Source organism: Odontesthes bonariensis, chromosome 1 (assembly GCF_027942865.1).
Source record: "Odontesthes bonariensis isolate fOdoBon6 chromosome 1, fOdoBon6.hap1, whole genome shotgun sequence".
Classification (NCBI taxonomy): Eukaryota; Metazoa; Chordata; class Actinopteri; order Atheriniformes; family Atherinopsidae; genus Odontesthes; species Odontesthes bonariensis.
Window position 1 is genome coordinate 19112471 of NC_134506.1, and position 26810 is coordinate 19139280.

The 26810-nt window shown below is 38.7% G+C and overlaps 1 protein-coding gene across 2 annotated transcripts in view; it reads right to left on the reverse strand.

Annotated features, from left to right (window-relative positions):
* LOC142369250 (ephrin type-A receptor 6-like) overlaps nt 1-26810 on the reverse strand; it is a 74111-nt gene that overhangs the window by 24639 nt on the left and 22662 nt on the right. For both annotated transcript variants that reach the window (XM_075451670.1, XM_075451607.1), the window contains exons 3-8: nt 18704-18832; nt 17878-18027; nt 16990-17151; nt 16658-16886; nt 8136-8291; nt 4667-5011 (exon numbers count right to left, since the gene is read on the reverse strand). In XM_075451670.1, coding sequence (XP_075307785.1) covers nt 4667-5011; nt 8136-8291; nt 16658-16886; nt 16990-17151; nt 17878-18027; nt 18704-18832 — 1171 coding nt within the window. The remainder of the gene's footprint in view (nt 1-4666; nt 5012-8135; nt 8292-16657; nt 16887-16989; nt 17152-17877; nt 18028-18703; nt 18833-26810) is intronic.

A 26810-nucleotide genomic window follows, 5' to 3' on the forward strand; every position in this document is an offset into this window, starting at 1 on the left:
TAATCTTGCCATCCCTGCTTAATGCACAGGTTGCAAAACAAACAATATGTCGACACTGGACAAGGCGTCAGCCTCAACAAGCAGAGGCTTGAAGGGCCTGGGACACATGTTACAAGGGGATGCATAATACATGCCTGATGAATGGGATCAATGTAAGGAAGGTGGATGTTCTGCAGGCATTTATTATTCATAGCAAATTTCTCACTGCATATGAGAAAAGAAATTACAGTGTGGGAAAATTATTTGGTTATGCCAATGACTGACTGTGGTCTGAGTCGTTCTCATTAGATAGGACAAATGCCTCTCATTGAATTTCAGAAGTCACTTTCCTCGTGCTTTTTTCCATATCATATCATTCATTTAAAGAGGAGACATTTAAAAAATATATATATGTTTAAAAGGACATGTTTGAGTGTCTACTGACTACTGACTCCAAAACTCAGAAAAAAGACAACCCCTCTGATAGGGGCCACTTGTTAGCGGCAGAGAAAATGATCAAATCTTAAAGGCATCGAGATGCAGACACGTGAGATTCCAAATCAACTCACAAATATCAAAAAATGATTTTACTTTATACTTTACTTCAGCGAGAAATCTGACTGGCACTCTGCTCTAAGTTTAGAAATCTCCACACTCTACAAAGAGACCAAAACCAAAGTCTTGGAATGATTGAAAAAAGTAGGTAGGATACCTCTTATATATATGATGCATGCTATATTGCTAAAGTATCTTATGTCACCAAAGCTGTTTATTTCATCACAGATTATTGGCAGACAGCTTCTTATGAGATCTAAAAAGGAGCTGTGAATGTGATCCAATTGCACATAACATGTTGATGTTGATTGGAGTTGTGTTTTTTTTTTTTTTTGTGGTTACTTATTCAGAATATGCTGACATCTGTACTATTTACTACAAGTATGCTGCAACAGGCACACTTGTCTTTTTCTCTTGGTTCTTTTATTTTAGTTCTGGGAAATGTGTTGATGAAATGTAAACATCCAGTTGACTGGAGAACTTTTATTTGTTAAAGATAAAGATAAGATAAAAGAAAATTAAATGTCCAGATTTTCATGGATCCAATATGTGACGGAAGAATTACCAGATGTGGCGTTTAACAGCCTAGAACCAAATATCCATGATCAAACTGCAAACAAGGGAGATAGAACTATTTGAGAATAAAAATGCCGGTCAAGTATTTACCTATCAAACCTATTTCACCTATCAGTTTGGTGTCTGGTAGTGTGGGCTTGTTTTTCTCTCCCTGTAAATGAATGGTTCAGAGGGGTGCTGCAGCACTCTAATCCTGCAGTTCTTCTTTCACCCGAGGGTGTGACATGTCATTTAGACCTCAGGAAACTGTCAGCTTGTGAAAAAAGGACATCTGAATCCTTTAGGCTTATGAGCCTATTAGTTTTGAACCACAGCCTCCACAGACTTCAGAATGTCAGATAAATATTTAAACAATAGTTGGCATATAATATTAAAGCTCTTGGATTGGGTTTGACCACAAAGAAACTTTGTTTGGACAACTCTTGTATGTTTTCTGTTAAATAAATGGCCAAAAAGAACAAGTTACTACAGTATAGTACTAAAATTATCATTACACACACAAGTGTTTTGGCAAAGATAATTCTCTGATGATTCTCATCAAAGGTACTGATTGATGGTTGTCAGTCTAATTCACATCAGATTTTCGAAAGAGGAGAAAATGTGCATTTATACCCTAGTATAATTTATTAATCCACTCTCTTCCCATCCTTCAACTTGACCTTCTTCATAAATTATTCCATCAATATGCCTGCCCTTGAAATGTAAGTTTGAGCTTAAGGCATCTTATTTTTGCTAATTCGAGTTTAAGACAATGATCCCTTGTGAACATGCGGTGAAGCAGGCCTCAGGTCAGTTGGCTTCTACTAATTAGGATTAAGTTCAGCTCAGAGTCTCTGTCAGCTCTTCAAGGGGTCAAAAGTTTGTTTCAAACATTGACTCATTGAGTTGGATTGAGAGGTTGTGGAAGATAATGTAGGGCACTCAGCAAACAAGAGGAGTAATCAAGAAGCATATTTATTCTAGCCGCTATCAAACACAATACTTATTAAGTCTGAATCAGGTATGATGTAACTGCAGTTTATGTGCAATAGGGGGTAAATTCGATCTTTTCTAAGTGTGTCCTACAGGCAAAATGCACCAAAGCTGGAATTCAGCTTTTAGTAAACACTTTGTGAAGGCTTATGTATGGATGTTAGTCAGGAGTAGCTGATGTTTTAGCTGATACTTTGGGGTGACTGTTGCTCAGGAGGAAGAGCATCCATCCATCCATCCATTTTCTATACCCGCTGAATCCGTCAGTCGGGTCGCAGGGGGGCTGGAGCCTATCCCAGCGGTCAATGGGCGAGAGGCGGGGTACACCCTGGACAGGCCGCCAGTCCAACACAGGGCCACACAGAGACAAACGAGACAAACAACCACACACACGCTCACACTCACTCCTAAGGACAATTTTTAGAGACACGAATTAACCTAACATGCATGTTTTTTGGACAGTGGGAAGAAGCCGGAGAACCCGGAAAGAACCAGGAGGAAGAGCAGTTACTGCCAAGTTGAAGGTCGGTCGTTCGACTGCTGGATTCCCCAGACCACAGCTTGAAGTGTCCTAAGACACTGAACCAAACACTGCCTCCAAAGTGTCCATCGGTGTGTGAAAGTGTATGATAAAGGAAAAAAAAGCACCTTTTAACTTTGAATAACATTGTATAGACTAAGACCTGCCTTGTGGGTGTGTATGTAAATGGGTAAATTTTACAAAAGCATTCAGTCAAATAGAACATAATGATTTGTGAGGAAAGTAGGGAAGGAAGTGTCAGATGAGGCAGTAAAATCCAGTCAGTGGATTTGGATTGGGAAGAAGCAATAGCAGCTGGGGGCCCAGCAGGGGGAGCACTTAGGGTAAACAGACTTTTGAAAAAGCAAAGAAGAAGTTCAAGATATTTAAGTGGAGGGTTTGGCCCACGTGAGCCTTTTGAAACCAGGCGGCCATTTTGGGTGAGTTGGCTTTGAGTGAGTTGTATGGTTTTGTTTTTGCTGGCATTTTTAGTGATAATAGGACTGTTTAAGTGAATTTATCTGCTGAATCTGCTAGTTTGTCTTGTCCTGCCTCCACCTCTGGCACCCTCTATATTTTCATTACCCCCTACCCGAACCAGGGTTTGAATCCCATTCCTACTCATCTTACCTCTTTTATTTCTCCCCCTACCCGAACCAGGGTTTGCATCCCCACCCCTCTGTGACTGGTGTGCAGTTGGTGAGAGTGAGTTGTATGGCTTTGTTTTTGCTGGTATTTTAGTGATTATAGGACTATTTAGGTGAGTTTGTCTGCTGAATCTGCTAGTGTGTCTTGTCCTGCCTCCACCTCTGGCACCCTCTATATTTTCATTACCCCTACCCGAACCAGGGTTTGAATCCCATCCCTACTTATCTTAACCTCTTTTATTTCTCCCCCTACCCGGACCAGGGTTTGCATCCCCACCCCGCTGTGACTGGTGTGCAGTTGGTGAGAGGCTGAGGTAGCTTGTGGCTGTAAAAGATGGTTGTTGTGGTGTGAGGGGCAGTGTTGGCTGGCATTAGGGGGGTGACTCTGGGACGCCAGTGATCAATCTCTAGCCTCCTGGAGGTGTCGTGGGCCCAACTAGACGAAACACTGATGAAAGGAGGTTCCCACCTGATGACCCCAATGATATGTTGGTCAGCACTGCTCACTGATCTATATTATAGGGAGTATAGGGAATTATTCACTGAGTCTGGTCCTTTTATTTTTTTTCTTTTGCACAAGTTTCTTGTGTTTACCTTCAATGTGGCTAATTGTGCTATTTCAGTTAAAAAAAAAGTTTCAGAAATTATTAATGCAATTATGAAATTCACTTCTACAACATTTTTTATAAAAATGTAGTTAACATGTCAACTAGTTAAATGTCAGTGAGTGGAGCTAAAATCAAATGAAGTGTCTAATTTACTTTTTTGTCAAATTAAGTGTCCAAAACCAATTACAGTATGCTTATTGACAGTGAAGAAAACACAAAATGATAAAAGAAGCAAGAACCAGCAGATTTCCCTTGTTAAAAAAAAAACACATACCTTTTTTTTCTGTTCCACTTACTGTTTAAGCTCTCATAAAATGAATGTTCAATTGCACCTAATTTAAAGGGGAAGTTAATTTTTTTTAAACCTTATTTCTGGCATAAAATAGTTAATCTACTCACAGATAACAGTTTGGTGAAAGTCGTGTCCTCTGGACGCTATTTAGATCACTCGAGATTCACGTATATCCATATAATGGGAGAGAACAGGGCATTGACAATACAACCTCTGAATAAGGCATTATCTGTCTTTATTTCACCAATACTTTAAGACGAATGAATGATTGAACGTGCACTATTGCACTGTTAGTTCAGAGCTGCCGTGTTGTTGTTATCGTCGATGACGATAAGCCCCCAAATAAATAGAAATAAAAGAAATAAGGTCCAGGTTTAAAAAAAACAAACTTCCCATTTGAGTCAATATAACAGTCCTATGCAATGAAAGGTGAGTTGGCTCGTCATCACTGTCGCAACAGAATGAACAAACAAAATCAGAAAGTTGCACTTGAGTGAACTAAAGCTCTGCAACTCACCAGCTTGGTGTGTGTTGATGGTAACATTGGCCAGCGAGCGTGCGGTCACACCCAGTCCACAGACACCATTCAAAGCCTCCACGTGAAAGGTGTAGTTGGCCTGCATTGCAAAATCTAGTATTGCTACAGAGGTACCAGTTATACCAAGTGGCCGTGGGATGAACCGCAGGTCTGGCTCACATGGCTCACATTGTGTAAAACCACTGTCGCCTCCATCACAGCGCTGGCACAGGATGTTGTAAGTGATGTCGTTCCTGCCTCCTGTATCACTGGGAGGCAACCACTGCAAGAAGAGAGCCGTGTCATTGATCAGTGAGACCAGGTTCCTGGGAGCTGATGGGGGCCCTGAAGAGAGAAGGAAAGTATTACACACATTAATTCCCTTTTAATTTTTTTTTTAACATGGATCTTCTGCAGATTTACTTGTGACCTTGAAGGAGAAGCAACAGTGGGCTCAAAATCATGACAATCTGACAAGTTAGCTGCCTCTCAGCATACTTTGGCTCGATAGCATGTGTGTTGAGTGGGCCAGTAGTGAAGGTGTGTGGGTGGTTGGCGTTTAACATGTCCTAGTATATTTAATTCCAACAACTTGTGTCAATAAATCTCTGGCAGCTCGTGTTATTTTTTAGGTTAAAAAGCAGTACAATATTAGATATGGCAAAGAATGTTGTGAGTGTATCTTTGAATAGCTGTGTGTAGGCGTGTGGGTGGTAAACATTCTCTGCGATTGAAGTATCTTATTCCAGCATGAAACTCGTCAGTTTTATGCACATAACTCTCAGAAATATTCACACACGTCAGTGAAGAACATTGTAATTTTTTCAATGGTTTTGATAATAAGCATTAACCACAGACCCCCTCCAATGAAAATTAAGTTTTTACCCTTTTTGATATGTTTTGTTGTGTTGTGTTTTGTTTATTTTTATTTTTTTATTTATGTGGGAAACCGTTTCATGATAAAAAAAATAAGTAGTCCGTTGCTGAGTATTTCTACCTTATAACTGAAGCATGTAAGCATCGCTCTCAAACACAGAGATTCAAACAGCCAAAGTTTCATACATAATAAAACCAAGAAACAAGAAATCCCAACGACTTGCAGGTACAGATGAGTCAGAGCTGGTGATCAGGAACAAGGTTTATCCAGGATTAGCAACACATTAGAGGCTTACTACAGAAGTGCCAATCTGTTACACAAAAGGGAAGAGAATGTGGAAAATCTCACGTTAAAACAAGACACTTGTCACGTTTATGGGGTTTTCCCCATGTCTTTAGTTCTTTTGTGTTTTATCATGTGTTAGTTTATTTCATGTCTTAGCTAGTTTTTAAGTTCATGTTTAGGTAAGTTTTGCCATGTTTTAGTTTTGCCTCAGTCCCCATGTTCTGGTCATTAGTTTTTTTGTTTTTTTTTTTTGTTCTGGTCATTAGTTCACTCATGTCACTTGTGTCCATGGTCATCAGCTGCACCCATTTTCCAATCACCCTGTTCAGTATTTACTTTCCAGGTTTCCCCTTTCAGTTTGTGATTTCCGATTTCCTAACCCCGATTTCACCGTTGTCCTTTCACGCCACGCCATGTCTTATCCAAGTTAAGTACTCTCATGCCATGCCATGTCAAGCCAAGTCTTCTGTTTTTTTCACAGTCTTACTCATGATTTGTTTCCACAGTTTAGTTTCATCATCCGGCTCAACCGCACCTTGTTTCGACTTTTGTTGTTATTAATAAATAAACCAAGTTTGCTTTTACTCCTCTGAAGTCCGCATCCGTGTGTCCTGCCCCCCCCCCCCCCCCCCCCAACCTTACAACACTTCTCTTTCTGTCATAACAATAACTTTTCTTGCTATAATAAGATACGATTTATATTGTCATGTCATGACCTTTGTTTAAACTATATCTGCTAAGTAAATAAAAATAATATATACATATACATGTATAAATTAATTATATTTATATATCCTAATTAATGACATGAGTTTGTAGTTACAATAAACAATTTCAAATGCAAATATGTTCCTTGCAGATATTATAGAACTCATATTATAGAACACCGACCCATTCCATTTACAGAGGATAGTATTGTGCAGAATCTAGTAAACATGTAGTTTTTGTGGGATGAGGAACGCATGCTAACGGAGGGGATTCATTTTTCATCAGCTTTGAACCAGGTTTCAGTGAGGACATCCAACTCTGTTCACAGCTAAGATTTCCAAAAGTATGACAGTGCTTAATGCAGTCAGGTAACTAAAGTAGTCTTTAGAAAAAACATTCTTGTTCTCATGGTTGGTGGAAGCTGAGGTGACACAAACGGACTAAAGGCTGAAAAACTAGTCACAGACAACAAAGACAATTCGGCAGAGAATAACAGAAACAGAAACCAGGAGGTATATGTACAGAATGAGTAAAGACAGATTACATGCAGGTGTGGAGGGCAGGAACAGAACAACTAAAATCAACTAAACACAAAATAGATGCGATGCAAACACTGCACGCAAACGTGACAGAAAAGCAGGGACTCAAACTATTTTAAAATAGAATGAGAGGAAAGAATAAACCCCACTAAAATGGGACAAAATGGACAGTTTTAAATGTAAATTAAAAGGAAACCGTCACAGCTCTGACATTTTTTAACATAGTGCAGTATATCGTGGCAAGTATGTGTAGACCAAATCTACCGGACTGCATTTTAACACATTTCCAGAGTCTTATTGAACATTCAAAACACTGTTGCAATACACTCAACTGCTTTAGAGTAAAAGTCACAATCGCCCATTCAAACAGTGTGTTTAATTTCACACATGGAACGCATGAATCTATCATACAGACACTAACACATCAGCGAATGAATCATGACAATTCTGGCTTTTACTATCTTGCCCAATGACATTTTGGCATGTATACTGCAAATCAAACCACTGACCCTGCTGTTACTGGATGACCAGCTCTTTGTGAGCCACATTTGAGTCTTTAACAGGGAATCTGATCCTCTATCTACTGTGAGAGAACAAAAGCCATTCCACTGTGCCATATGTCCTCACCCAAGAAAACTCTCTTCTTATAACTGGATAGGTTTGCTGTCATGATTTGAAAATATGTTGTTGTAACATGACAATATGTTGCTTTGACGAGAAACTTTTTCACAGAGTTTCGTCTTGCTGGGATGGCAACAATATGTTGCTCAAGGGTGAGCAACTGTAGCCTGGCCAGCAGTGAGATATAAGTGGAGATAATTTGCATATGAATTTAGGTAAATGTGTAGTCACGCTGAGGCCATTTTAAATAGACATAAATAGATTATTTATTTTCATGAATTTCTTTTTTAAGAACTCTAAATGATTGAAAAAGAGAAAAAACATAAAAAACAAAGAGTGTGGAGAAAATGGTACAACAGGAGTTACACACTAAATTTAAGATCTTGTTCATTCTGAATATATCTAGTTTTTAAAAACAAACAAAAAAAATTCCACTGACTTGTGCAAGGCATTGTGTTGGGGTCTTTGATAGCCCTGTAGAAGCTTTTATCACAGTGACAAATGGTGGCCGCCTGGTCGTGGCTGGAGCTATGCAGAGGACACTTGGAGCATTTAGTGTTCCCAGCAAATGCCTTGAAGAATCCAGGACGACAAGCTGGAAAAAAAAAAAGAAGGCACAGGAAGTTTTACAAAAGATTAGTGTTTTTCACTAAGAAGGTTTGAAGGCCAACCTTTAGTGTAGACTATAAATTTATTAAACCCCAATACCAGATGTGCAGCTAGCAAATGGCCAGATTCTAAACAGCAGATGCTGAACAATACCTTTACAGATGTTCACAAGTCCCATAACATTGCCATTATTATACATAAGTTTGCTAGCATGTAAACCATGTTTGGTGAGCTGGCAGTGAAAACTAATCTATTAGTTCTGTTTCCAGATCTTGGATTAAATAAGTGTTAAAATAGGATGTTCTAGTGGTATAATGATGAACTGCCAGTAGTGTTGATGAAAGATGAGTGACCATAATTTCTCATACTGTGGTACCCATGATTGTCCGAACACACTGGAGTTAAATATAATAATGATTTATATTATATATATGTATATATATATAACATAATAATTCAAGTTTTGTCAAACTGTTTAACTGTTTGTCTCCGGTACAAGTGAACGACTATTGATCGACGGGACATATGCTAAATACACTTTTTGACACTACCTTTCTATAGATGTCAGATAACTAGTAGAAATGCAATGGTGGAAAATAAACTTAGAAGAGTAAATGCAATTGATATATGATTGTGTTGCAATGCAGAAGCCTGCATGATTGTAAAGCTCGTAAAAAAAAAAACAACCTGAATATAAATGAATGGAAGTCTCGGGAGCTCATTTATTTTTGTTCAGAGGTTAGAACATTCCTATTTTCAGATGTCCTTAAAAACAGACAAGGAAAGTTTGTTTTTCAGGCAGGTAGAATAGGTGTTATTAACATACAAATAATGCATGGTGAAAAAAATAATTACAGCCTGCCTTCGTGTGCTCACACCATGCATTCTGCTGACTTAGGCATTCGCAATTTTCCATCCTTACACTGGTTGACTTTTGACGACCCCAACAACAATTTTACCTTCCCATTTCTTTCTTTCCATCAACGCAGCCAGCTCTCCTTTCCTTATCTTTTTAATATTTCACAAATTTTTTTGCTTCCTGGATATTTTCTTTTCCCCATCTGCGCTCGTGCTTTCCTCTCTGTCACTCTTTCCAGTAGGCTTATCAGAGGATGGCACAACCATTGCAGATTGTCTCCCTCTTCTAAGAATTACCTCAGCGGTGAAGAATAAAACATTAATACTGAAGTTATTTCATTTTCTGGGAATTGCAAAGTGATTTGTCTGAGAACGAACTGCATATGTGTGGTTGGGCTGATAATATCTAAAGAAATTAGCAAATAAATATGCCAGCTTTAAGAAAAGGTGTTACTAAGAAAAAAAAAAAGTAACGCCGAGAGGAATTCAATCAGGACTTCATTGGAAATCAGTGAGAGGGATTTTATAATTTCAGCATTTCAATATTCAACATAAGCAGAAAGATGCAACAGTGCAGCCACATTATGAGTTTTTACTGCCTGACTTTAACCTTTATTGTGTGATGCATTATACCTCCACCGAAAAAGTGAAAAGAAAAGAACAGCAGTTTAATTTCTTTTGACGTCAGTTGTTTTTAATCATGTGGTGGGAAGCTCCATGCTGTGTTGCATGAATGTTGCCTAGCCTTGACCCAATATACAGAGCTATTCGACTCCTGCCAAATGATAGTTGTGACTACATTTTTAATCCTGGTTGAATAAAGTACACATGATAAAATTATTGTATGCGTCATTCTTTAAAAGCAATTCTGATTCAATCAGCTTAGTGGATGTAGATACTCTGAGCTGATTGATTCACTGTCTCTGGTGCATGTACATGTAAGCTTGTAAAAACTCATGAGTAATGGTTGAATGATGACTATACCTAAGTATAGCCACTTCAATGCCAGAGCTAGAAACTTCAAGATCAAGTTTTCATTTGTTAATTTTTTGTTCATTTAGATGTTAATATTGTATTGCGTACAGAGCCGTAAAGCCCTTATGCCAACATGGCAAACATAGATTTTTTAACTTTGACCCTTAATAATTTTCACCAGTGAATAACCATATATTCATAAGCTTGACCGCAGCCAAGGAAAATGGTCATTTGTATTTAATTCCAGACAGCTATAATTTGTATATCAAGACTCTACATACGGTATACATACTCCACAATCACTACATTAAATCACATTGAGTTGCCTGTGGTATTAAATGCGCTTTATAGATAAAGATTCCTTGCCTTGCCTTGCCTAAATATCATGTGGTCAGTGAAATATGACGACCACCAACCTTCCAAATGGAAAATGATCACTGTTTCTCCTGAGCTATATTCACTCAGGAGGACACTACTATGACTTAGAAAGTGTTGTCCAAGTGGAAACAAAAGGGCAAAGATGACTAATTGTGCCAATGACAGAAAAAACATTTCCTGCACACAGCTGATACATCTCTAATGTTCGACTCTACAGCTTAGGAAAATGGTGAAAAGCCTACGTTATACTCGTATTTACACTCCTTCTCTCTCATCGATCTGCTTGACTCAACGTCAACATTTAGAGCTCCTAAGCCATCGACATGACCCTGTCTCAACGAGACTGGACACCTCTAATACCTCTGTAATCAGATGTCTGTCTATGTACCACAGACCTTTAAGTCAGCTATAATCAAACTATTGCTTAAAAAGCTCTATCTTGATCCTGACAGTTTTACCCAGTGACAGACCTATGTGTAGCCTTCCTTTTTATCTCTAAGATCATTGAAAAAGTTGTCTTAAATCAACTAAAAACCTATTAAGAGAACAATGGTTTATATAAAGAGTATTATCTGGATTTAGAAAGTGCCATAACACAGTGCTGAAACTTCACTAGTTAAAGTTACTAATGACCTTGCTACCTTCATTTTGTGATGGTCCTGTTAGATCTCAGTGTGGCATTTGACAATTTTGATGTCAACATTACGCATTATTACGCAGACTTAAAGGCGGGGTAGGGGATCTTTTTCTGGAACATTTTTTTACATATTGCTTGAAATACTCTTCACACCCCCATTGCAACCAATTAATTAAAAGTTTTGACACAAATATGAAAAGTTTTAGTGGCCTCTAGAACGTACAATCTAGGAAAAACAGTATCCAATCATTGTGAACGGACCGTTCACAATGATTGGATACTGATGCCGTCTATCAAACTGCAATCTGCTCCTCCCTCCCCCTCCTTCTCCCTGTGCGCGTACCCTGCTCCGTGAACATCCAGAAGCTTGGCAGGAAGCTAAACTAGAGCCAGCTTGGCTAGCACCTAGCATTATTAAACGTATAGTTAGCATAAACTAAATACTAAATACGGCAACAATCGATGCTTGCTGTCAGAACAGCGCTCGTGCACCTTCGTGCTCGTGCGCGTTCATGTACTCTAGAGGCGTGCCTTCGGGGGAAAAGTGAAGAAAAGGGTTGGGACTTTTTACCTGTGCATTTTCAAAATGCAGCTTCGCTGGACTCAAAATCCAGGATCTCCTACCCTACCTTTAAATATAACTTTCGGAAATGAGGAATCATTTTAAGCTGATTTTTTTTTCTTCCAATAAGTCCTCTGATCAAAACAACCATATAGATTTGTGTTCATACTTTTAAATATGTCCCATATTGGTGTTCTCTAAAGTACCATCCCTTCAAGTGGCTGGAGTTAAACACAACTCATATGAGTAATAGTTATTCAAGCTCTTAGGAGATTTAAGTAAGTGTTTCCAGATTGGAGCAAACATCATTCTCAACTCTTCTCTTTGAGTAGCAAAAAAATCCTCATGACAAATTAGCAGGAGGGTTGGAAGGCATGTTACATGCAGTGCTTTCAATAATTAGAAACAACAGGCTGTAAACTACAGAGCTGCCACTGGAGAAACCTGCAGTTTATGGTTAAGTAAGCATAATGCATCATAGGCTTGACTTCCTGAGCTGCATGATATTAACATTAACCACAGCAACAATAAAGCTCTCAGCATCACAAGAGAACCATTCAACCATGAACATGACCTGTTCAAACTATTGCCATATGCATTATTACAGTTCAATTAATGACTGCACAACCAGTGCAGTCCTAACCGGGGTGCCGCAAAAAAAAAAGTTATTTGATCTATTAAACTTTTGCTTAGAAAAGGTTCAATAATCTCTGCAACCCTTGATTAATCTTTAACCTCAGCTTGAAGTTTTAAACCAAGGCTAAAGAACTGAGTTTCAGCAGGTAACCTCAAGAAAGGCACTTCCCTACCTCACATGCACAATTGACATGACTGTAATGGCATACAAAGTGATTTTGAGTTGAGGTGTGTAGGGTTGGAAGCTGTCTCTTGACTTAATGTTGTCAGAAACAGATGGTGCCAGAGAGTGTGTTTATCCTGCCTGGTCTTTCAGCTTTGATATGCAGATGGGAAGTTCACAGAGAATGAGTGATGCTCTAGTCTGGCTGTGGTGAGTTAGGGGCCAAAGTAAACACAGTACTTAATGGACACAAAAGGGACACAGTAACTCTAATACAACCAAGAGATGTATTGATTTACTATTCCATTTTACCTAAATTTAAGGTCACAACTTTGTACTTGGGCTGGAAGCCATAAGAGAGTATTTTCGATTCGACAGAAGCACTCTGACATGGGCAGGTCCAGTTCAAAAGACAGGAAGAGAAAAAAGGCTGACCCACTGACTGAGCTGAATTACATGAAAAGTACAGAATGACATAACAGCAAAAACTATTATTTTGAACCCTAAACATCCGAATTCCTCAGCTGCTGAGAGTAGTAACCGATGCATTTGGTGTGTTTTTTGTTCTCCTTAGAGTATCAGCTCTGATTCAAATTAGATTTGAAAAGACATCTCTATTAGCTTCCCCTGCAATTCACTGCCTCCTTTTAAATATGGTGCCATGACGAAAGGATGTGGAACAAATAGAATCAGCTCTATGATGTTGCTTTATCTAGGTCATGATATAACCATCCTATCTCTGAGTAATCCTCTTGTGGCTGACGCTGAATGAAAGGAATAGAATAATAAAGCGCTCGATTGAGATGTCAGAACAGTCTGGTAGAATGCTGTTGGGGTGGAAAGCAGGGTTTGATAAGCACTGATGCCTTTGTTTAGGCAGCTGGGAGGGAAAGATGGACGTGTTAGTGTCGGGCTCTGCTTATATTTGGGAGCGCTGAGGGTTTTCCCTATTCTCTCACTGTCTGTCTCTTCCCCTTGCTCCCTCTCTCCCTCTTTTGCTTTTCCCCATGCTGCTTCTCAGACAGCTTTGATCACAGCACCCTTTGAAGCAGTGTTCCAAAATGAAAACGAGGAGAAAGCAGAAGTCACCGAAAGTTCATGGCTAAACTTCCTGCAACTACTTGCGAAGTGCACATCTTTATTACCGCCTAAGCTCTGTCAGACCTGTGGAAATTATTAATGAGAAAAAAAAGACAATCGGCCATTAATGATTAACTATACGGCCATGATGTGTTGCTCCTATTGACCATTCTTTTCAGCTTAATGATAAATTTAATGATAGCGTGTGACCATTCCACATCAAAGCTTTCTTGATGGACATTTTTAAATAGATCAATAACTGTTGCACACAAAAATGAGGCATAGGTTTACCTCAGATTTCTAGTGTTCTTTACTTACTGCCCTACATTAGTTATTCAGAGAAGTGGGGATCTTGAATTGAAAAGCCATTTTGGGAAATATAGGTTTTGTTTCAGATTCCCAGACAGATGAGTTTGACAGTTGCTTCTCATCCACAAATCCACAGCGAATAAAACCCAGAAAAACAGACACACAGACCCTAATTGCCATTAATCTAGGTTTTGTTTTTTTTTATGAAGAAAAAGTACCCAGATCAGCCACACCATTATGAAGATATGTTTAAAATTGAGTATTTTCTCCTTGTGCTACTAAAATAGCTTTGACCAGTCAGGGCATGGACAAAGTGTCTGGTACAGTGGTACTCGCAATACATCCTTTATGCCCTGTGGGTTATGTGATGGGGTCTTTGTGGATTGGGCTTGCTTCCAACAGATCCCATCAGACTGTTATCTGGGGAGTTTGGAAGCTAGGTGAACACCTCTGACCGCTTGTTATGCTCTTCATAAGTTCGCTTTGCATTCCCCCCCTTCTTCTGTCTCTGGGGAAGGCTGCTACTGAAGGGGAGTACTGTTTCAGTACTGTTACAGCTTGTTTGAGTGTGACTGGCCTGCAAAAATGATATGAAGTAGCAATCACTGAATGCTAGTCTTTAGTTTTTTCAATGCAGACCATTTTAACAAGATGAGCAGAGTTACTCACTTTACCTATAAACAGTTTTAAACTCCTTTCCTAAAAACAACATTTCTAACCTTGTATGGCTTCCAAGGGTCTTCTATGGGTTACAAGGCATATTGTGGGTAAAACTAGCCATTAATGCTATGGCTGAATATTTATGCTTTGGACGAACAAGCCAAGGGGCAACTGGGGGAGTCACAGGAGCCTGAAGCTGGTTGAGATGGTCTTACATTAGGTTTGCACAGCTGAGAGCTTGAGAGCCACAAGCTCAACTAAAACCTGCCCACAAGTTACTTCACAATGAGCACAAGAGCAAGCCAAACTTGAATCATTAATTTTTCCAGCACAAATATCAAACTGGTTTCAGCCATGCAAATGTTAAACTCAACAGCAGGGCTGGTGTAAGACCACAACAAACATATACATGCTAACTGCACCAACATAATTAAACTACGTTCATCAGGATTTTACTTTCCTGGATGAAAACAGATTTTTCTGTTCACTTGTTTCATCCATTCGCAATATCAAAAAAATGCTTTTCAGGGAAATGTAGCACAATATACTATCAACATGTCAATCCAGAATGAAATTACATTTTTACTGCTGCTTTAAGTATCTAAAAGTGTTTGTTAGTTTGAGGAACACACGCGATTTGTGGCTGAAAAACAACTGCCAAGTGGGTCACAACTACAAAAGTTATTGACCCATTCATTGTAGCGGCTGCAAAGATCCCCCTTGATGCTGTTGCAAATACAGCTCCATCAAGAGAAGCCACCACGGGTGAAATGGGAGTGTAGAGATGTAGGACATATACAAGGGACACCACGAGAGTGCTGCTCCTAAGCTGCCGTCTCATCGGTAATCTCTCCTGACAGGCTTCTGCGTTGTTTAACTTGAGATGATTGAGGGTGAGTGAGAGTGAAAATATAAATAAAAAGCAGATAAAAGAGAAGAAGATAAAAAGAAAAATTACACCAGAGGAGCAAATAGAGAAGTTATTACAGCCTGTCCTACATATCAGCTCCTAATGACTGTTGGAGCTCTTGCTGTAATACCCTGTGCAACCACATCTCCACAGGGGTTCCACATGAATTTCACCACTGCCAGATGAGACAGCTGTAAGTCTACTAAATCTGGAAAGTAATACAGAGGGAACTTTGTGATCATGGATTGTGGCTCAATTTGGCTACTGCCTTAATTACAAGAGTAAGGCTGGAATGAAAGAGGGGGCTGGGAGAGATTTAGAAAAGACGAGGTGCAAGCTAAATTATCTGTGAAACTAACAAATGAAGGCAATTACCCGGCTGGCCCCAAGTCTGTCTTCACAGTCTTATTGAGAAACCAGGCCACAGACTATCTGGAACAAGTCAACAGTTTCTTTAACTTTCTCTTAATCTGCTCAGCTCATAATGTGCTACATTTAGGTAATGCTGAGAGGAGTTATTAGACAAGAAGCGCCCCAAAAAGCCCATTACTGGAGCATTGTGGTATTTATTGATATTTTTACATTTTAATGTTTGTTTGTACTGTAAATGTTGGGTAGCTGGATGTTATACAACATGATGCTGAATATTCATCACTTATCAGATATGTGCAACACAAATTCAAACACAGCTTGACAATCCAATACATAACTTTCCTATTTGAATCTGACATAAAATAACTTCCTAATTCATTTTTCTAATTGTCTCCTGGCAGAAAAGGAATCCAATGATATCAAGAGTGGGATTTAAAAGGAAGAAATGAAAGGATGGGAGTGACAGGGGAGCAAGTGAAGAGTAAACAAAGTGGATAAGAGACAAGAGAAGATGATAAGGGGAGGCGGAGCTGAAAAGGGATGAAGAGAAATGTGGATGGAAAGGATCAGACAAGGATGCAGGGTCTTAGAATGGGAGGAGGGAATATCAGTTCAGTAAACTCAAATGCCTGCAGATCACAGGGAAGGCCCTTAAGAGAGATCTGCTTGTGTGATGCAATGCCTTCTCTTCTCTTCTTTTTTCTTCTCTTCATGTGTTTCTCTGTATCTGCAGTTTCATAGACTGAGAAGCGCACTCCTCTAAAATTAGCACAAACACAAACGCACACAAAATGTCTGATGCAACTTCTCACCTCGGCAGTGGCCATCCATCTCCTCATGGCCAATGCTACAGACACAGCGGCCAAGTGGTACCAGCCAGTCTCCATCAGCCCCACAGTACAGCTTAGGTGTGTCCCTCTCTTCTGCATTCTCCACACATGCACCCCTCACTTCCACCAGAGATGATGAGTCCATTTGCGGCACTGTGTCAGGAAATGCTGCCAGGTTCCTCAAAGTCGATGGACAACGTTTGTAAAACACCTTACATGAAAAAGGTAAACGTGATGTTGAAGTATGGCTGGTCTTTTAAAGATATTATTAGCTATTTCATGCAAACACAAGTCATACCACTCTGTACACAGACCTTGACAGAGACAAGGGCAATACATGCTCCCACATCCTGAAAGGCCAAGTAGAAGCCCTTCTGTGTCACCGGTCCCACTTCCCTGACCTCAGTATTGAGGCGAAGAACACGATCTCCAAGGTCTGTCTGTGTGAAGCTTTCATCTGCTGCGATGGTGTCCACCTTAAAGCCAACAACAAAGACTTTATTCACTTCTAATGAAGGATAACAGGAATGTAACTCAAAAGTCTTTCACACAACCAATGAGACCCTCATGTACCCTCATCTATCTATCTATCTATCTATCTATCTATCTATCTATCTATCTATCTATCTATCTCATCTATCTATCTATCTATCTATCTATCTATCTCATCTATCTGGCTCATCTATCTATCTCATCTATCTATCTCATCTATCTGGCTCATCTATCTGGCTCATCTATCTATATCATCTATCTGGCTCATCTATCTATCTCATCTATATGTCTCATCTATCTATCTCATCTATCTATCTCATCTATCTATCTCATCTATATGTCTCATCTATCTATCTCATCTATCTGGCTCATCTATCTATCTCACCTATCTGGCTCATCTATCTATCTATCTATCTATCTATCTATCTATCTATCTATCTATCTATCTATCTATCTATCTATCTATCTATCTATCTATCTATCTATCTATCTATCTATCTATCTATCTATCTATCTATCTATCTATCTATCTATCTATCTATCTGTCTCATCTATCTGTCTCATCTATCTATCTCATCTATCTATCTCATCTATCTGGCTCATCTATCTATATCATCTATCTATATATCTCTCTCGTCATATTTTGTCTATCTCTCTCTCTCCTCTATCTATCTCTTATCTGTCTATCTCATTAGAGTCTAATAACTAACCTTGGCATAGTCAGCAGGCCGAAACCGTGTTCCTGCAGCAAGTGGTTCATTTGTCTGCAGGTAAAAGAGGTTGAAGGTTTCTTTACAGGTGCCTGACACCCAAGGAATGGAGTTGCAGTCTCTCAGGGTAAAACGGAGCTCTACATATACCTGAGTCAAAATAGAGATAAATGCATTATTTTGAATAATAATAAATGATTAATATTATACATTGTTTTGGCTCCACAGTTGACATGGTTCTGTCTTTAGATGAATTCAGATGGCTTAATTTGTAATGACATTGTGGCATAAACTGTACTGGAACTGTGCAAGCATTATACCAAACAACTATACAAAAAATATAATTAGAATGGGAAATGGGATAGTAAAAGTGGATGAAAAGCAGCCCATGAAAATTTTTGGAAGAAATATATGTTTCCGGGGCTGTACAGAAAGGGTACCTTTCAGATTACGGATTATCCTGTCAGAATCAAACAGCCTTTTGTGATACAGCTGTATACTGGAGTCAGTGTGGAAGGAAGAATTTTGGCACTTTCTCTGATTCTCTGAATGAATCAGGCTTTCTTTAGAATAATGTTGCATTTTTTTGGGGGGGTTGACATTGTAAAGGGGCTGCCATTGTAAAGGGGCTGTCATCTGGCTGCCATTTTTGTCTCATGATAGGTTGTGATGTGAACTGGAGTTCCTTCAGGGCGATAGATACTTTCTCATCTTTGAGACAACATCACAATCGCAAAGCCTATTTCAACACTACTTCATTTGAAACAGGTTTCAGACAGAGATTTATGAACAAGAACACATCTGAGTAAGTGTGATATGACCAGACCCGCTGTGCAGCTTGCCGCTGGATCCATCCAGACCGCAGCCAATTGTTCTGGTTTGGCTCCATTACGTGACAGACCTGGAAGGTGTGAATGGGTCTGTTCTGTTCATCCATCTCTGTGATGGCATCCCACTGAGAAAATACAGTAGGTACACATGAGTCAATTGGTAATTATTGCCATGCCTCTAGACCTCCAATTCCAAAACAGCAGGGACATTGTAAAATATAAATAAGATCAGAAAGCAATCATTAGCAAATCTCAGGAACCAGTATTTTATTCACAAGAGAAAAATTATTAAGTGTTGAAAGTGAGAAATTCAAGCATTTGGTGAAAACAAAAGCTCATCTTGAATATTATGGCAGGAAGACATCTAAAAAAAATGTTGAGAAGGGGGCGATAAAAAGGCTATAAAAGTACATAATACTGAATTGAAAAAGCCTGAGAAACACGTTACAACTAATTGGTATTTGGGTATTTGGCAACAAGTCAGTAACATGAATGGACATAAAAGAGCACCTTAGAAGATCAAAGTGAGAAATAAAGACATGAAAAGGTTCAGAAATCTGCAAAAAAAAAACTGTCTACAAATTGTGAAGTAATTTCAGAATAATGTTCCTCATCATGATATTGTCAAGACTTTGAATATTCCATCATCTACTGTACGTAATTATCATCAAAAGATGCAGAGAATCTGGAGACATCTCTGAGTGCAAGGGACACGGCTGAAGATCAATACTGAATACCCACGATATCCAGGCCTTCAGGCAGTACTGGATTAAAATCAGGCATGGTTCTATCAAGGCAATTATTGCATGGGCTCAGGGCTCTTCCAGAAATCATTGTCAGTGAACACAGTTCACTACAAATGCAAGCTAAAACTTTATCATGCAAAAAATAGCCAAATGTGAGTTTCACATATCTGGTTTCACAGCTGTTGAAGAAAATGTTCGAACATCATTTGCTTGTAGTGAAAGTTAATTTCTAAAGAAAAATGACGTTTGAAAAACAAAAAGTCAGTTTCCCAAATGTTTCCGAGCTGTTGCATCAGCCAGACTCTCTCATTTGTCTGCTCCACTTTAACGGTGTGATGATCAAAGCCTCAAAAGCCTAAACATTTATTGACAGATCTTCTCCTGTGGCGTTGCATGTACAGCTGAGATTGTGACAGTTACACAGCTAGACATGCAATTATAAATCATGTGCACAAGATTCAGAGAGGATAAGTTTGAGGCACAGAAAAACAGAAACATGGAATATGGGTTCAACTATCAGGTGTGTTTTTTTTAAATCAATGAAAATAAAAAACAGAAATAGCTTGTTTGTGTAAGTTTTCAGGTCTTTCACTTGATTAAAAAAGCAACCTCAAGTTTTTTTAAATCTAAATTTTATTCTATAACTGCAGCATCATCAGACAGAATCCTCATTCAAGCAATTTAAAGACAACGTCTGTGCAGTGAATTTACAAACAGGCCAAGACGTGTGTTAACAAGTGTCCACCCTCCCGCTAAATTACACATTTCACTGGGCAAGAATATGCTCGACAGGGGACTTTGATTTAAAACCCTAATAACTTTAATTGATCCCTTGTAATTACTATCACTGAAAACTAGCAAGTGAAAAAAATGTTTACACAGCAAGTCAGCACTTTTTCCAATCATGGCAAACACCCTTTCAAAAGGAAACCTTGTGTTAACTTCAGAAGTAAAATCATTTAGTCAGTCTATTGTTGTATAATATTTTTAAAGTCAGTGTATTTATATACAGTATAATACACTGTTTTATCAGTGGCCATCAATAATTTAATGAAACATTAGTCAGTCACAAAAGATTAAGTCACATGACTAGAGCGAAGCAAAGTTTAAGTCTTCGAGTCAAAAAGGGACAATCCACCATGTCATCAACCAATACAAGAATTGTATTTAATTCTTTTTCATTATTGACACAATAATTCAACACAGGTCATCTCCTCTGTACCCAAGTCCCAACAATGAATACGTTTCTAGTCATAGAAACCAGTCATAGTAGACACTGTCATACTAAGGTGGCAGTTTCAGCTAAAGCAGTGCTAAGGCTGAAAATACTAAAAAGGCTGTGCTGAGACTGAGAAATAGTATCTACAAGTTAGGTACATGTAACATGATAGATTTAACCGATATTCTTACGTACATATATTTGTTTGTGTGTGTGCATGTGTGTGTGTGTTACTGCATTCAATAGTAGGAGCTGATCATTTGTCAAGCTACTCTCTGCTAACCTTATCAAACCTGATAATAAAAGCATTTCTTCTGTTACTGAAACTATATCATTATGCGACTAGAATTTGTCTGTTTTTTTTCCCCTATATCCCCATCCTAAGAATGAGAACTATTGAGTCAACCACAGTACAAGTGCGAAAATATAGCTCGTAAATGTACGCACATGCAAAACTGCATATCACTTTATGTGGTTATATACAGTCTATAATAGATTGTTATCATCTCTAAGGGCTAAGAATGGCAAGAGTGACTGTCAGTAATGGAGAGTTTTTCATTAAAACAATTATCACATGAATAATTAGCATTTTGTTACAGAAGTTATTTATCAACCACTAGATTTGGATCACGATATAATTTGAATAATGTTTGATACTTATTGAAGTATTTTCCTTACTTGAATAAAAACAGTGAAACCAATATAACCGAAACTGTGGGAGCAGGAAGCTTCAAAATCCCAGCTAACATTTGGGACAGTTCTGTCCAATGGCTGTCTCTACAGAAGCTACTTAACTGTGCTGTGTTCAGTGTCAATACGGAAACATTTGTTTGGTGTCATATGCTCATTTGCTTTTTTTTTTTTTAATTACAGGACCACTCGCCGTAGATCTGTGGCTTTCTAAGGTCAGTGTTAAAAAAACATTTCAAGGGGTAACAACATGAATAATATGAGTAGACTCACATTCTCATATCTTATGGGTGCTGAGAGGAAATCACCGATGTGCTGTACCATAAAGACTTGGTTAAATGAGAGTTGCGCTGATGTCCTTATTTAAAGGCGGGGTAGGGGATCTTTTTCTGGAACATTTTTTTACGTATTGCTTGAAATACTCTTCACACCCCCATTGCAACCAATTAATTAAAAGTTTTGACACAAATATGAAAAGTTTTAGTGGCCTCTAGAACGTACAATCTAGGAAAAACAGTATCCAATCATTGTGAACGGACCGTTCACAATGATTGGATACTGATGCCGTCTATCAAACTGCAATCTGCTCCTCCCTCCCCCTCCTTCCCCCTCCTTCCCCCTGTGCGCGTACCCTGCTCCGTGAACGTCCAGAAGCTTGGCAGGAAGCTAAACTAGAGCCAGCTTGGCTAGCACCTAGCATTATTAAACGTATAGTTAGCATAAACTAAATACTAAATACTAAATACGGCAACGATCGATGCTTGCTGTCAGAACAGCGCTCGTGCACCTTTGTGCTCGTGCGCGTTCATGTACTCTAGAGGCGTGCCTTCGGGGGGAAAGTGAAGAAAAGGGTTGGGACTTTTTACCTGTGTATTTTCAAAATGCAGCTTCGCTGGACTCAAAATCCAGGATCTCCTACCCTACCTTTAAGTGTATCTCGTCTCAACAAAGAAAATTTGGATCTTCATGCTCACCATTGGTTCATTGGTTACCTGTCTAGCCAAAGCCTTCTTTTTCCCAATGAAACTAGTGAGTTTGGCTGGACAGCCAGACATGGCAAATCTGTCGCTGGTTCCAAACTTCATCCATTTTGAAAACTTAACTTTTGGTGCTTTTGTACTTTCAATGATGCAGATTTGTGCTCTGACACCATCCTGTCTGCAAACAGTTCTCTGAATCTCATATTATACAGTATATACATATGTATATTTTATTTACTTATCTTACATATAACAACTGTGATGCTTAACATACACAGAATGTGTCTTCTTAATTTGAATCTGAATTCAGTTAGCGGGTTGCACGGTGTGGTGATTAGCACTGTCGCCTCACAGCAAGAAGGTTCTTGGTTCAAATCTGCTACGGCTTCCTCTCACATACCAAAATCAAACATGTTAGGTTAACTGGTGGTCCTAAATTGGCCTTAGGAGTGAGTGTAAGAGTGTGGGGTTATTCGTCTTGTTTGTCTCTCTGTGGCCCTGTGATGAACTGGCAACTCATCCTGGGCGTACCCCACTTCTCGCCCATTGGCAGCTAACATAGGCTCAAGCCCCCCTGCAACCCTGGATTTGATTAAGCAGATACAGAAATGGTTAGATGGATGGAATTCAGTCAGGAACAGGTGGGCTCCAGTCAACCTGTAGAAGCATCTCTAGGATCAAATCAAAATCAAATCAAATCAAATCAAATGTATTTGTATAGCACATTTCATGTACAAACAATTCAAAGTGCTTTACATAAAATAAAAGCATTGCAGCAGGGAGTGGAAGAAGCATTAAAATACATAAAAGAAAATAAAGAGAAACAAATAAAATAATTTAAATTAATTTAAAAACAAGCAACAGTCTAGATAAGTTAAAAGATAGCGTGCAGATTTCATGCATAGACACATGAGAACAGAAATGTTTTTAACCTGGATTTAAAAATGTCTACATTTTGTGAAAGTTTAATCTCCACTGGCAGTTTGTTCCACTTGTTTGCAGCATAACAGCTAAATGCTGCTTCTCCGTGTTTAGTCTGGACTGGACCAGCTGACCTGAGTCCTTGGATCTAAGAGCTCTGCTAGGTTTATATTCTCTGAACATATCACAGATGTATTTTGGGCCTAAACCGTTCTGGGATTTGTGAACCATCAGCAGGCTTTTAAAATCTATTCTGTGACTGACTGGAAGCCAGTGTAAAGATTTTAAAACTGGTGTGATGTGTTCAGATCTCTTAGTCCGGGTTAAAACTCTTGCAGCAGCGTTCTGGATGAGCTGCAGATGTTTAATGCTCTTTTTGGGAAGTCCAGTTAAAAGACCATTACAGTAATCGAGTCTACTGGCGATGAATGCATGCATGAGTTTCTCCTGGTCTTTTTGGGAGAGGAAACCTTTAATTCTGTTGATGTTTCTGAGATGGTAAAAAGCTGCCTTGGTGACAGCTTTGATGTGGCTGCTGAAAGTCAGATCTGAGTCTATCATCACTCCGAGGTTACGAACTTGGTCAGTCATTGTAAGGTCCCGAGTCTCAAGATATTTACCAACGCTGACCCTCTTCTCTTTGCTACCAAACAGAATGATCTCAGTTTTGTCTTCATTTAATTGTAGAAAATTCTCTCTCATTCAGGTGTTTACTTCCTCCAGACACTGACACAGTACGTCTGCTGGGCTGCAGTCGTCCGGTAACAGAGACACATAAAGTTGTGTATCGTCTGCATAACTGTGATAATTGATGTTAAAATTCTGCAATATCTGACCCAAAGGGAGCATATACAAGTTAAACAGAAGAGGTCCAAGAATTTACCCCTGGGGGACTCCACAAGTCATGGCCACTCGCTCAGATTCATAGCTGTCAATTGTAACAAAATAACTCTGGCCTTCTAAGTAGGACCTGAACCAGTTAAGGACCGCTCCAGAAAATCTAACCCAGTTTTCAAGCCTGTGCAACAGGATTCTGTGATCTACAGTATCAAACGCAGCGCTGAGGTCCAACAGAACCAGGACTGAAACATTACCAGAATCAGTATTCAACCTAATGTCGTTTAACACTTTGACCAGAGCTGTTTCAGTGCTGTGATGACGTCTGAAGCCTGATTGAAAGTTATCAAGACTTCCACTTTCATTCAGAAAGTCGTTGAGCTGGTTAAATACAACTTTCTCAATAATCTTAGATATAAAAGAGAGGTTAGAGACAGGTGCATAGTTGTTCATCATCGAGGCGTCTAGATTTCTCTTCTTTAGGAGTGGCTTAATGGCAGCTGTCTTTAGTGACTTGGGAAAAATGCCTGATGCCAGTGAGCTGTTAACTATTTGTAGGAGATCACTTTCTACCGAGGTAAAAACAGTTTTTAAAAAGTCGGATGGTATTATGTCCAGAGTGCAAGTTGTTGATTTCAGATGCCGAACTGTTTCCTCTAGGATTTTTAAATCAACAATATTAAATTGTGACATAACGTCAGAGTTATTTCTAGGTTTTAGACACAGATTAGTTTTCTTGTTTGTCGGTGTTGCGTGAATGTTTTGTCTAATCGTTTTGATTTTTTGGCTAAAAAAGTTGGCAAATTCGTTGCATTTCTCTGTGGAGATCCCCAATAGATAGATGTAACATAGATCAATTTAGAGTGTCATAACAAAGGGTCTGAATACTTTTGTAAATTAAATACTTGAGTCTTTCTTTTTTAATGAATTTACAATCCTTTAAAAAAACAAAAACATTACTGCTTTTTCATTGTGGAGAATTGTGTGTAGACTAATCAGAAAGAAAATATTGTGTATTGCGTTTGAATGCAAAAGTATTTATGTTAATGTTCAATCAAAATAAAACTATGAATTGTTGTGTCAATAATGAAAAAAAATTTCTTGACAGAACTTTCAATTCATATTTTGAAGTGGGTGTTAATGTTGGATCATTGGTTTCAGAACGCTATTGAACACGGCTTCCCTAATTCAGAGGTTGGATCCTCCAAAGGATGCTTTCCAGAGAAATGGATTCCTGCTCGTTTCCACAAATGAGGCAATGTAGCCTCGATAATTCTAATTCTCAACACTCAAAACTACCATGACTGAGTTTGTCATTGAGGTGGAAAGTGTGATGAACAACATTATCGGATTCAAACTGCAAACAAGAACAAAAAGCAGAATTCCTGCCAGTCTTCCATCATTTACAGAGATGCATTTTACATTAGTCTGTTCGTGATGGATATGTCACATGACTTCAACCAGTGAAAAAGAAAACCACCTAACAGGTAATGTTCCTCTAATAAAGATACATAATGCACCTATCTCAATTACCATTAACATTTGAAAAGGATTCTCCTCACTCAATTAAAATAGAACCTCAGCACTAAAACAATGGAGTCTAAGACCATTTTCCCACAAAATATCTTACTCTTAATCCATCCCAGCTGCTTCAGCTAACCACTGCCACCACCAAAATTACTTTTCTAGTAAATTTCCAGCTACCACATTGCATACAGACTTCTTGGATAGTGTACACATTTTTATGGCATGCCAGAGACTGCAAAAGAAGCCAACTCATCTCAAACTTCTTTGATGAGCATAACCCAAGTGGTTTAGGAGATGGCAGACAATTATGTTTTCGGTCTGAAATCCTGTCTTTCTAGAACATTTCCCCTGAATTTGTACAGAACAGATTTTCACTAAAGGGGAGTGAAAACCCAGTAAATCTTCCTCTGAAAGCATTTCCTCTCTCAGGCTCCTTCACAAAGTGGAAGACTGAAGCTACCACTGCTTGCACACTATCATTTCCAGGTTGAGACTAATAATGAATGCTTGCCATGAGAAGGTATTAGCAGCTACACAGAAAACACTCTCTGAGTGGTTATTGATTTCACTCTCCACCATGTTGACTCCTACATTATGTAAATCCATTATATCTACACATTGGGATGTTCAATAATACAAAATTCTATAAATCTCCTGTTTTTAAATGCATGCATTCTGTATATGTATAAAGTACACACGTACACTAGAATTATACAGGAAAGTAAAACAACTGTGGTAGAGTGTTCTAAATGATACATTTTTAAATAATACTTTAACCTTGACTGGAATGACTGAAAGCAATTAATCTTTCATTAATTAAGATATGCAAATCGTCTCTTTGTGATACCCCAGGGCCAAATGATTAATCAGTCACAATCATTCCTTCTTTTATTTGGAACTCTGACCCAGTAAAAATGTTGTGCCCACACCTTAACACTGTTTGTTGAACTTGTCTGTAATCAAGAATATCTCTTCACTATCTCTACCTTGGAAATAAGGGCAAAATCACATGTTTATGTAGGACGTTAATCAACCACTGCATGATTTGTTTGTATGCATACTCTACATTGGCCTACATTTACATCTGATTCTTACATAGCTTATTATTTGTAATTAACTCTATGTATTTCTTTCTTTATTTTTAACCATTGAGAAGATTAAAAGCAGTCATGTTTGCACTTTT